The sequence below is a fragment of the Bombina bombina genome, chromosome 7, assembly GCF_027579735.1.
Source record: "Bombina bombina isolate aBomBom1 chromosome 7, aBomBom1.pri, whole genome shotgun sequence".
In the NCBI taxonomy this organism is placed as follows: Eukaryota; Metazoa; Chordata; class Amphibia; order Anura; family Bombinatoridae; genus Bombina; species Bombina bombina.
Genome location: NC_069505.1, coordinates 103665746 through 103678062, shown reverse-complemented (window position 1 = coordinate 103678062; position 12317 = coordinate 103665746). Strand labels below are relative to the sequence as shown.

The 12317-nt window shown below is 49.3% G+C and overlaps 1 protein-coding gene across 1 annotated transcript in view; it reads right to left on the bottom strand.

Annotated features, from left to right (window-relative positions):
* The window catches only part of HSD17B12 (hydroxysteroid 17-beta dehydrogenase 12), a 412681-nt gene extending 404468 nt beyond the window's left edge, over window positions 1–8213 (bottom strand). Inside the window, exon 1 of the mRNA XM_053720221.1 lies at window positions 7925–8213. Coding sequence (XP_053576196.1) covers window positions 7925–8096 — 172 coding nt within the window. The 5' untranslated portion in view covers window positions 8097–8213. The remainder of the gene's footprint in view (window positions 1–7924) is intronic.
* Between the last annotated feature and the right edge of the window lie 4104 nt (window positions 8214–12317).

Here is a 12317-nt window from a genome sequence, read left to right as displayed (position 1 = left end):
CCCTGCCTCTCTCTCTACCCCTTAGCTTGTGTACCCTGCCTCTCTCTCTACCCCTTAGCTTGTGTACCCTGCCTCTCTCTCTACCCCTTAGCTTGTGTATCCTGCCCCTCTCTCTCTCTACCCCCTAGCTTGTGTATCCTGCCCCTCTCTCTCTCTACCCCCTAGCTTGTGTATCCTGCCCCTCTCTCTCTCTACCCCCTAGCTTGTGTATCCTGCCCCTCTCTCTCTCTACCCCCTAGCTTGTGTATCCTGCCCCTCTCTCTCTCTACCCCCTAGCTTGTGTATCCTGCCCCTCTCTCTCTCTCTCTACCCCCTAGCTTGTGTATCCTGCCTCTCTCTCTACCCCTTAGCTTGTGTATCCTGCCTCTCTCTCTCTACCCCTTAGCTTGTGTATCCTGCCTCTCTCTCTACCCCTTAGCTTGTGTATCCTGCCTCTCTCTCTAGCCCTTAGCTTGTGTATCCTGCCCCTCTCTCTCTCTACCCCCTAGCTTGTGTATCCTGCCCCTCTCTCTCTCTCTACCCCCTAGCTTGTGTATCCTGCCCCTCTCTCTCTCTACCCCCTAGCTTGTGTATCCTGCCCCCCTCTCTCTCTCTCTCTCTACCCCTTAGCTTGTGTATCCTGCCCCTCTCTCTACCCCTTAGCTTGTGTATCCTGCCTCTCTCTCTACCCCTTAGCTTGTGTATCCTGCCTCTCTCTCTCTCTACCCCTTAGCTTGTGTATCCTGCCTCTCTGTCTCTCTACCCCTTAGCTTGTGTATCCTGCCTCTCTCTCTATCTCTCTCTATCTACCCCTTAGCTTGTGTATCCTGCCCCTCTCTCTCTCTCTACCCCTTAGCTTGTGTATCCTGCCTCTCTCTCTCTACCCCTTAGCTTGTGTATCCTGCCTCTCTCTCTATCTCTCTCTATCTACCCCTTAGCTTGTGTATCCTGCCTCTCTGTCTCTCTACCCCTTAGCTTGTGTATCCTGCCTCTCTCTCTACCCCTTAGCTTGTGTATCCTGCCTCTCTCTCTACCCCTTAGCTTGTGTATCCTGCCTCTCTCTCTACCCCTTAGCTTGTGTATCCTGCCTCTCTCTCTACCCCTTAGCTTGTGTATCCTGCCTCTCTCTCTACCCCTTAGCTTGTGTATCCTGCCTCTCTCTCTACCCCTTAGCTTGTGTATCCTGCCTCTCTCTCTACCCCTTAGCTTGTGTATCCTGCCTCTCTCTCTACCCCTTAGCTTGTGTATCCTGCCTCTCTCTCTACCCCTTAGCTTGTGTATCCTGCCTCTCTGTCTCTCTACCCCTTAGCTTGTGTATCCTGCCTCTCTGTCTCTCTACCCCTTAGCTTTTGTATCCTGCCTCTCTCTACCCCTTAGCTTGTGTATCCTGCCTCTCTGTCTCTCTACCCCTTAGCTTTTGTATCCTGCCTCTCTCTACCCCTTAGCTTTTGTATCCTGCCTCTCTCTCTCTCTCTACCCCTTAGCTTTTGTATCCTGCCTCTCTCTCTCTCTCTCTCTCTCTCTCACTCTACCCCTTAGCTTTTGTATCCTGCCTCTCTCTCTCTACCCCTTAGCTTTTGTATCCTGCCTCTCTCTCTCTACCCCTTAGCTTGTGTATCCTGCCTCTCTCTCTACCCCTTAGCTTGTGTATCCTGCCTCTCTCTCTCTATCTCTCTCTATCTACCCCTTAGCTTGTGTATCCTGCCCCTCTCTCTCTCTCTACCCCTTAGCTTGTGTATCCTGCCTCTCTCTCTCTACCCCTTAGCTTGTGTATCCTGCCTCTCTCTCTCTCTCTCTACCCCTTAGCTTGTGTATCCTGCCTCTCTCTCTCTACCCCTTAGCTTGTGTATCCTGCCTCTCTCTCTCTACCCCTTAGCTTGTGTATCCTGCCTCTCTCTCTCTACCCCTTAGCTTGTGTATCCTGCCTCTCTCTCTCTACCCCTTAGCTTGTGTATCCTGCCTCTCTCTCTCTCTCTCTACCCCTTAGCTTGTGTATCCTGCCTCTCTCTCTCTCTACCCCTTAGCTTGTGTATCCTGCCTCTCTCTCTCTCTCTCTACCCCTTAGCTTGTGTATCCTGCCTCTCTCTCTCTCTACCCCTTAGCTTGTGTATCCTGCCTCTCTCTCTCTCTCTCTCTACCCCTTAGCTTGTGTATCCTGCCTCTCTCTCTCTCTACCCCTTAGCTTGTGTATCCTGCCCCTCTCTCTCTCTCTCTACCCCTTAGCTTGTGTATCCTGCCCCTCTCTCTCTCTCTACCCCTTAGCTTGTGTATCCTGCCTCTCTCTCTCTCTCTACCCCCTAGCTTGTGTATCCTGCCCCTCTCTCTCTCTACCCCCTAGCTTGTGTATCCTGCCCCTCTCTCTCTCTCTACCCCTTAGCCTGTGTATCCTGCCTCTCTCTCTCTCTCTCTCTCTACCCCTTAGCTTGTGTATCCTGCCTCTCTCTCTACCCCTTAGCTTGTGTATCCTGCCTCTCTCTCTCTCTCTCTCTCTACCCCTTAGCTTGTGTATCCTGCCTCTCTCTCTACCCCTTAGCTTGTGTATCCTGCCTCTCCCTCTCTACCCCTTAGCTTTCGTATCCTGCCTCTCTCTCTCTAACCCTTAGCTTGTGTATCCTGCCCCTCTCTCTCTCTACCCCCTAGCTTGTGTATCCTGCCCCTCTCTCTATCCCTTAGCTTGTGTATCCTGCCTCTCTCTCTAGCCCTTAGCTTGTGTATGCTGCCCCTCTCTCTCTCTACCCCCTAGCTTGTGTATCCTGTCCCTCTCTCTCTCTCTACCCCCTAGCTTGTGTATCCTGCCCCTCTCTCTCTCTACCCCCTAGCTTGTGTATCCTGCCCCCCTCTCTCTCTCTCTCTCTCTCTCTACCCCTTAGCTTGTGTATCCTGCCCCTCTCTCTACCCCTTAGCTTGTGTATCCTGCCCCTCTCTCTCTCTACCCCCTAGCTTGTGTATCCTGCCCCTCTCTCTATCCCTTAGCTTGTGTATCCTGCCTCTCTCTCTCTCTACCCCCTAGCTTGTGTATCCTGCCCCTCTCTCTCTACCCCTTAGCTTTTGTATCCTGCCTCTCTCTCTCTCTCTCTCTACCCCTTAGCTTTTGTATCCTGCCTCTCTCTCTCTCTCTCTACCCCTTAGCTTTTGTATCCTGACTCTCTCTCTCTACCCCTTAGCTTTTGTATCCTGCCTCTCTCTCTCTCTACCCCTTAGCTTTTGTATCCTGCCTCTCTCTCTCTACCCCTTAGCTTTTGTATCCTGCCTCTCTCTCCATCCCTTAGCTTGTGTATCCTGCCTCTATCTCTACCCCTTAGCTTGTGTATCCTGCCTCTCTCTCTCTCTCCCCCCCCCCTTTGCTTGTGTATCCTGCCTCTCTCTCTACCCCTTAGCTTGTGTATCCTGCCTCTCTCTCTACCCCTTAGCTTGTGTATCCTGCCTCTCTCTCTCTCTACACCTTAGCTTGTATCTCCTGCCTCTCTTTACCCCTTAGCTTATGTATCCTACCTTCTCTCTCCACCCCTTAGCTTGTGTCTCCTGCCTCTCTCTCTCTACCCTTTAGGTTGTGTCTACTGCCCCTCTCTACCCCTTAGCTTGGGTCTCATCTCTCTCTACCTCTTAACTTGTGTATCCTGCCTCTCTCGCTCTCAGCTTGTGTATCCTGCCTCTCTCTACACCTTAGCTTGTATCTCCTGCCTCTCTTTACCCCTTAGCTTATGTATCCTACCTTCTCTCTCCACCCCTTAGCTTGTGTCTCCTGCCTCTCTCTCTACCCCTTAGCTTGTGTATCCTGCCTCTCTCTCTACCCCTTAGCTTGTGTATCCTGCCTCTCTCTCTACCCCTTAGCTTGTGTATCCTGCCTCTCTCTCTACCCCTTAGCTTGTGTATCCTGCCTCTCTCTCTACCCCTTAGCTTGTGTATCCTGCCTCTCTACCCCTTAGCTTGTGTATCCTGCCTCTCTCTACCCCTTAGCTTTTGTATCCTGCCTCTCTCTACCCCTTAGCTTTTGTATCCTGCCTCTCTCTACCCCTTAGCTTTTGTATCCTGCCTCTCTCTCTCTCTCTACCCCTTAGCTTTTGTATCCTGCCTCTCTACCCCTTAGCTTGTGTATCCTGCCTCTCTACCCCTTAGCTTGTGTATCCTGCCTCTCTGTCTCTCTACCCCTTAGCTTTTGTATCCTGCCTCTCTCTACCCCTTAGCTTGTGTATCCTGCCTCTCTCTACCCCTTAGCTTGTGTATCCTGCCTCTCTCTCTACCCCTTAGCTTGTGTATCCTGCCTCTCTCTCTACCCCTTAGCTTGTGTATCCTGCCTCTCTGTCTCTCTACCCCTTAGCTTGTGTATCCTGCCTCTCTCTCTACCCCTTAGCTTGTGTATCCTGCCTCTCTCTCTACCCCTTAGCTTGTGTATCCTGCCTCTCTACCCCTTAGCTTGTGTATCCTGCCTCTCTACCCCTTAGCTTGTGTATCCTGCCTCTCTACCCCTTAGCTTGTGTATCCTGCCTCTCTACCCCTTAGCTTGTGTATCCTGCCTCTCTGCCTCTCTACCCCTTAGCTTGTGTATCCTGCCTCTCTGTCTCTCTACCCCTTAGCTTGTGTATCCTGCCTCTCTCTCTACCCCTTAGCTTGTGTATCCTGCCTCTCTCTCTACCCCTTAGCTTGTGTATCCTGCCTCTCTCTCTACCCCTTAGCTTGTGTATCCTGCCTCTCTCTCTACCCCTTAGCTTGTGTATCCTGCCTCTCTCTCTACCCCTTAGCTTGTGTATCCTGCCTCTCTCTCTACCCCTTAGCTTGTGTATCCTGCCTCTCTCTCTACCCCTTAGCTTGTGTATCCTGCCTCTCTCTCTACCCCTTAGCTTGTGTATCCTGCCTCTCTCTCTACCCCTTAGCTTGTGTATCCTGCCTCTCTCTCTACCCCTTAGCTTGTGTATCCTGCCTCTCTCTCTACCCCTTAGCTTGTGTATCCTGCCTCTCTACCCCTTAGCTTGTGTATCCTGCCTCTCTGTCTCTCTACCCCTTATCTTTTGTATCCTGCCTCTCTCTACCCCTTAGCTTTTGTATCCTGCCTCTCTCTACCGGTTAGCTTTTGTATCCTGCCTCTCTCTCTCTCTACCCCTTAGCTTTTGTATCCTGCCTCTCTCTACCCCTTAGCTTTTGTATCCTGCCTCTCTCTCTCTCTCTACCCCTTAGCTTTTGTATCCTGCCTCTCTACCCCTTAGCTTTTGTATCCTGCCTCTCTCTCTCTCTCTCTACCCCTTAGCTTTTGTATCCTGCCTCTCTCTCTCTCTCTCTCTCTACCCCTTAGCTTTTGTATCCTGCCTCTCTCTCTCTACCCCTTAGCTTTTGTATCCTGCCTCTCTCTCTCTCTCTCTACCCCTTAGCTTTTGTATCCTGCCTCTCTCTCTCTACCCCTTAGCTTTTGTATCCTGCCTTCTCTCTCCATCCCTTAGCTTGTGTATCCTGCCTCTATCTCTACCCCTTAGCTTGTGTATCCTGCCTCTCTCTCTCTCTCCCCCCCCCCCTTTGCTTGTGTATCCTGCCTCTCTCTCTACCCCTTAGCTTGTGTATCCTGCCTCTCTCTCTACCCCTTAGCTTGTGTATCCTGCCTCTCTCTCTCTCTACACCTTAGCTTGTATCTCCTGCCTCTCTTTACCCCTTAGCTTATGTATCCTACCTTCTCTCTCCACCCCTTAGCTTGTGTCTCCTGCCTCTCTCTCTCTACCCTTTAGGTTGTGTCTACTGCCCCTCTCTACCCCTTAGCTTGGGTCTCATCTCTCTCTACCTCTTAACTTGTGTATCCTGCCTCTCTCGCTCTCAGCTTGTGTATCCTGCCTCTCTCTACACCTTAGCTTGTATCTCCTGCCTCTCTCTACACCTTAGCTTGTATCTCCTGCCTCTCTTTACCCCTTAGCTTATGTATCCTACCTTCTCTCTCCACCCCTTAGCTTGTGTCTCCTGCCTCTCTCTCTCTACCCTTTAGGTTGTGTCTACTGCCCCTCTCTACCCCTTAGCTTGGGTCTCATCTCTCTCTACCTCTTAACTTGTGTATCCTGCCTCTCTCGCTCTCAGCTTGTGTATACTGTCTCCCTGACTGGTTCCCCTGCTCTAATTTTCTCTTCAAACCTTTAGCCAATCTCTCCTTGGTCTACCGCCTCTTTCTCCTGCCCCTTAGCTTATCTCTTCTGCTTCTTACCCCTCTTCTATATCCAACCCCTTAGTCTGTCTCTCCTGATTGATGCTCTAATATGTTTTTTTTTCTCTCAAACCCCTTAGCTTATCTCTTCTGCTTGGTGCCCCAGCTCTCTCGAACCCCTTAGCTTGTCTCTTCTGCTTGATCCACCTCCTCTCTAGTTCTCTTATGTCTAATCTTACTCCTTTTCCTTAGCCTGCCTCTCCTCGTTTTCCTACCAATCTCTAACCTTCCTGGATCACCATATCATTTGCCTCCCTTCACTCTCCCCATTATCATACCTGCCTCTCTCACCCCAAGCCTAGCTGATCTCTTTACCCGCTCTAACAAAAATGTAAGTTCTTTTACACAACCCACCTGCCTCACTCACCCAACTAAAACTCCACTCTCCTATCAACCTATTTAATCTCTAAGCCGTCTTTTTTTCTCCTCCAGCTTAGAGCCCCCTCCTTTTTTTTTTGTCAACCACTAAACTCTCTCCCTGCAACTCGTTTTTTTTTGTCTTTTGCTGAAATTTTTTCAACCTCCTCTTCCTCCAGCTGCCTTAAGTCACTTAAGCACCTCATGTCTTCGCCAATCACTAATATCTTCCAGCTCCCTAACTTTCCCCTTAGCACCCCAGTTTCACTCTCCTTGTTCCCCCAGCTTCTTTTCCGATCTCCAGCTCCCTGTTTTACCTCCCTTAAAGGGACACTGTACCCAATTTTTTTCTTTTGTAATTCAGAAAGAGCATGCAATTTTAAGCAACTTTCTAATTGACTCCTATTATCAATTTTTCTTCGTTCTCTTGCTATTATTATTTGAAATAGAAGGCATCTAAGTTTTTTTTTGTTTTCAGTACTCTGGACAGCACTTTTTTTATTGGTGGATGAATTTATCCACCAATCAGCAAGGACAACCCAGGTTGTTCAAGAAAAATGGGCCGGCATCTAAACTTACATTCTTGCATTTCAAATAAAGATACCAAGAGAATGAAGAAAATTTGATAATAGGAGTAAATTAGAAAGTTGCTTAAAATTTCATGCTCAATCTGAATCACAAATGAAAAAATTTGGGTACAGTGTCCCTTTAAGCCACCACCTATGTTACTCTTCCATATATTACTATCAGGTTATCTCTACCTCTAACCCTTCCTTAAGCCCCCAGTCCACTAATCTCTTTATTAGCTTATTGCTCTATTCCTAGTTCCAAAATTCTCTACCTACCTTAAACCACTATTGATGTCCCTCTCCCTCAGTTCTCCAATTCGAAATTCCCTGCCACCTTTAAACCCCATATCCCTCTATGTCAGCCCCCTGCCAATATCCCTATCAAATTTTTTAAAAAAATATCCCCATATAGGTTCTCTATTTTTCGTAAGCCCCCAAATGTTCCTCTCCCCTATACACTATATCAGTGTATTTCCCTAACCTCTCTGACCCCAGTCTTTCCTCCAGGGAAGAGGCTCTGTCCTCTCTACCTCTTTGGCAGTCAGCTTCTCGTGCCATGTCTGGTTTCTGCACCTCTCTGCTGCCACCAAACCATAATGTCATTTCCCTATCCCCAGCTCATTACCTCTCTGCATCACCTAAGTTGCACGATGTGCCTATTCCTCAGCCTCCTTCAGACACCGGTCTCTCTTTTACCAACCACCCTGTCGCCCCCCAACAGTCCCCATATGCACAAGCATTGGGTCTACTATAACTCTGTCTTTTCTTACTTTCCTCTAACAAACAGGGCTTTGGCTGTAACTTGTCCTCGTCTTTCCATCTCCCTAATTTCATTCAAACTCACCTGCCCATTTCCCGCAGTTCGGGCCCACCTCTCTGCCTCTCCCAATCAGCCAGACCCTGGCCCCAATCAAAAGGCGCAATGCGGCTCTCAGTCCCCACCACGAGGCCGCTAGAACACCTAGGTACCAGAAAAACACGGTACCCGGCAACGGGAGCGCGCTCAGCGAGGCCATGTCCCCGGGAAAGGTTTGTGTGACAAAACTGAGCACAACCCGGAAGAGTGGATGCTGTCATTCACAGCACACCACAGCCACTGTCCCGATATCTCGAGTTAGAATTGGCCAGATAGTGCATCAATCATGTTTACCGCACCAGAGTCCGCATTTCTGCTTAATTGATTGGACAATATATAGCGACATTCTATTGGCCGTAGTTTGTATCTGTCTTAAGAACCCGCCCTTAATGTTCTCATATTGCTTCTAATTGGATGCCAGTTGCCATGGCTAAACAGTCTTCCATCACCACTGCCCACGCAGTCCCCATCCTGACATTGAACATTTTCTATTGGCGAACTCTTGCCAAGTTGCCAGGCGACTGTCCCCCACTCCTCCCCCGCATGCCTGTAATTCCATTCATAAAAACGTGAGATATTTGCGAGTGTGATTGGCTGAGAGATCAGTTACTATGAGTGGACGCCTCTCTGATTGGTTGACTGTGACATGCGATTGGATGCTGGGAGGGGGCTTAATGGAAAGTGGGAGCAGTGGATGAGAAAGAAATACATTGCGAGTGTATTATACTGAGAGTGCAGTAAAAGGGACAACAATAAACTGACTGAGTGTGCAGTGACAGACTCCAATACATTAATTGTGCAGATAGAGACTCCAGTACTTTTAATAAAAGTTTTAACATTATTAAGGCTGGGTACAGAGGTTGTAGTTAATAGTTAATTAAAACTTTTACACTCCATAAAATATTTTTTATGTAGCCACCAATCAGCATCTAAATCATGAAAGAAAACAATTGGGTTTCATAGCCCTTTAACTTCACACTATTTCCCAGGACCCTAAACCTTTTCTCTTATCAGCTTCCCTCATATCCTAACTCAATCTGCCTAAAGGGACACTCAAGTCCAAAAAAACTTTCATGATTTAAATAGGGAATGTCATTTTAAACAACTTTCCAATTTACTTTTATCACCAATTTTGCTTTGTTCTCTTTGTATTCTTAGCTGAAAGCTAATTCTATGAGGTTCATATGCTAATTCCTTAGACCTTGAAGACTGCCTCTAATCTGAATGAATTTTGACCACTAGAGGGCATTAGTTCATGTGCTTCATATAGATAACATAGAGCTAATGCACGTGAAGTTACCCTGGAGTGAGCAGTGATTGGCTAAAAAGCAAGTCTGTCAAAAGAACTGAAATAATGGGGCAGTTTGCAGAGGCTTAGATACAAGGTAATCTCAGAGGTAAAACGCTTATTAATATAACTGTGTTGGTTATGCAAAACTAGGGAATGGATAATAAAGGGATTATCTTTCTTTTTAAACAACAACAATTCTGTTGTTAACTGTCCCTTTAATTCATGTCTCTCCCCCAATCACTAACATCTTCCAGCTCCCTAACTTTCTACCTTCCCCTAAGCCCTCCAGCTTCAATCTCCTTGTTCCCCCAGCTTCTTTCTACATCAGCTAATTTCCCCATCCCCAGCTCCCTAACCTTCCTCCCTTAAGCCACCACCTGTTACTCTCCCACAGTCCACTAATTTCCTATGAAGTTTTCTGAGTACCTCTACACTTTCCTTAAGCCCTGAGTCCTTCAATCTCTTTATCCACTTGTCGCCCTACCTCTAGCTCCAAAAACTCATTGTATCAGTGTCTCTTTCACTATCCCTTAGTCTCTTTTACTGCAACCTCAGTGTACGCTTGACTTCAGTATACTTAGAGTCCAGTGAAACAAACTCCAAAATACCAAGAGTGTAGTAAGAGATAATGATGGTACAGGGAGACAAACTCCAAAAGACTATGAGGACCATTTATCAAGCTCCGTATGGAGCTTGAGGGCCCGTGTTTCTGGCGAGTCTTCAGACTCGCCAGAAACACAAGTTATGGAGCATCGGTCCATAGACCGCTGCTCCATAACCCTGTCTGCCTGCTCTGATGAGGCGGACAGGAATCGTCACAATTCAACCCGATCGAGTATGAGCAGGTTGATTGACACCTCCCTGCTGGCGGCCGATTGGCCACGAGTCTGCAGGGGGCGGCGCCGCACCAGCAGCTCTTGTGAGCTGTTGGTGCAATGCTGAACACGGAGAGCGTATTGCTCTCCGCATTCAGCGATGTCTGTTGGACCTGATCCGCACTGTCGGATCAGGTCCGACAGACATTTGATAATTTGGCCTCTAAGGGTGAAGTGGACAAAACAGATTTACACTGTGCAAAGAGTAAGAGGGACACCAATACTCTGAGGGTGCAGTGAGACAGACAGATACCAATACACTGAGGGTCAGTGAGAGAGACAGGTGTACACTAAGGGATTCCAATACACTGACTACCTCCACCCCCCTACTACCTGAGTCACTGGTTATTACCTTGTTTTCTGGCCCCTTGTGGATTACGGGATGTCCCAAACTCCCTCCCTCACTGTTTATATCGCCTCTTGGAAGAGCTGATCTCTTACCGCCTGACCCCTTCCCGACTGGCCGGGCTCATGGAACTACTAGCAGGCCGGGCTACCCAGGTACCCCACTGACCTTTACCCTAGGTCACTCCAGCGGCTCTTTGTCCCAGAGCTCCGCTCTTTTGGGGTTTGGTACTTCCTATGAAAGGCAAGAAGTGGGGTGATTGCCGGAAGGGAGCTCCCTTGGCAACTTGGGGTTTTGGGCCGCTCCTACTCCCTCTGGCTTACCCGGTGTACCTTTGATCACCTGCCGATCCCGCCCCCAGCGATGGATCATGTTGCTTTTTTGGACTGGGACCCCATGGGGTCCAGAGCTCCCCACTGGTACTGGGAAAAGCCGCTGCTCCCTCGGGATCACCCTAAAACCACGACCTAGGCATTGTGGGGTCTCTATGGAACTGGGACTCCTATGGGAGTGCCAGTCTGTCTGGAGGTTCAGGAATGGCGGGAGATCGGGGGCTTAGATAAGACTCTTATCAAGATTGCCAGTGTGTATATAAGCAGTGCGTTTTCACAATAAAGTCTGTGTTTCACCTGAATACTGGTCTTATCTGGTTATTTGGCTTATTTGTTTGGGCTCTTGCTATAATCACTTCTCTCCACTCTATAGCTACAAGTTCTAGGTACAGGAAGGACCCTTTTGGCAGAGCTACCCAGTCGGGATAAGCGGTGTCCGTCACAACTGGTTGGCAGCGGTGGGATGCTTCCGCCTACCTGGGACATCCAAACCACCAACTAAGCCCTCTTCGGATGGAGCAGTGGTACTCTGGGCTTTAAAGAAATACCCTTAAAGATTTACTGGAGGTTCGTGGGCAAGTGGCCAGCAACAAATCAAAGGCAGCCATCATCGCTGAGCTGATGGAAGGCGATCGATCCAGCGATCAGGCTAGTGGCCGGGCCAGCGAGCCCCTTAACTGGGGGGACTGATATGTCTGAGGTTCAGAGGGAGATCCGGTGGCGACTGGCGCTTTATGAGACCACCGCACCTCAGGAGATTATCACCCAGATAATTGCAGACGCAATCTGCCTCAAGTTGTTGGAGGTCCAGAAGGCCTTGGGGGAAGCTGTGTCTGTCGATCTGGGGCCTGCTCCCCCTCCAAAGAAGCTACCACATGAGACTTTCTGCGCCTTTAAAGATGGAGATGAGCAGATAGACCGGTACTTACAAGTATTTGAGGCGCAGTGCGAACCGCAGGGCATTGCTAGTGCTGACAGAGTTACCCTCCTGATTGGGAAACTATTGGGGAGAGCCTTAGATGCCTTCGAGGCTATCCCCTCGGAGGACAAAAAAAACTATGACCGGGTGAAAGAACGCATCCTAGCCCGATACGCCATCACGCTGGAGGCTCAGCGGCTGAAGTTCTGAGGATTGAGGAAGAAAGAGGGACAGCCTTTCCCTGAGTGGGTGCACCAGTTCACCCGTAGCTTGGACTACTGGTTTGCAGGCTACCAAGTAACCACCCTGGCCCAAGCCTCCCAGCTCATTCTTCTGGAACACTTTTAAAGGGGTCTTTCCTCCGGCCGGGGGTCCCTGACTGAGAGTGGGCTGGCACCTTCCTTCACAGAGCCCTTTAACTTTTATGATCACTCCCTGCCGGAGGTACGAGAATGGGTCCAGGATCGGAAGCCCGAGATGGTAGACAAAGCTGCAGTCCTAGAAGATCAGTTCTTGGATGCTCGGCATCAGGTGCGACCCGAACCTTGCCCAGCGGGCCGCTTCACTGCCCCCCTGCTCGCCCACTGGTGACTCATTGGTACCCCCAGCCCCGCAGCC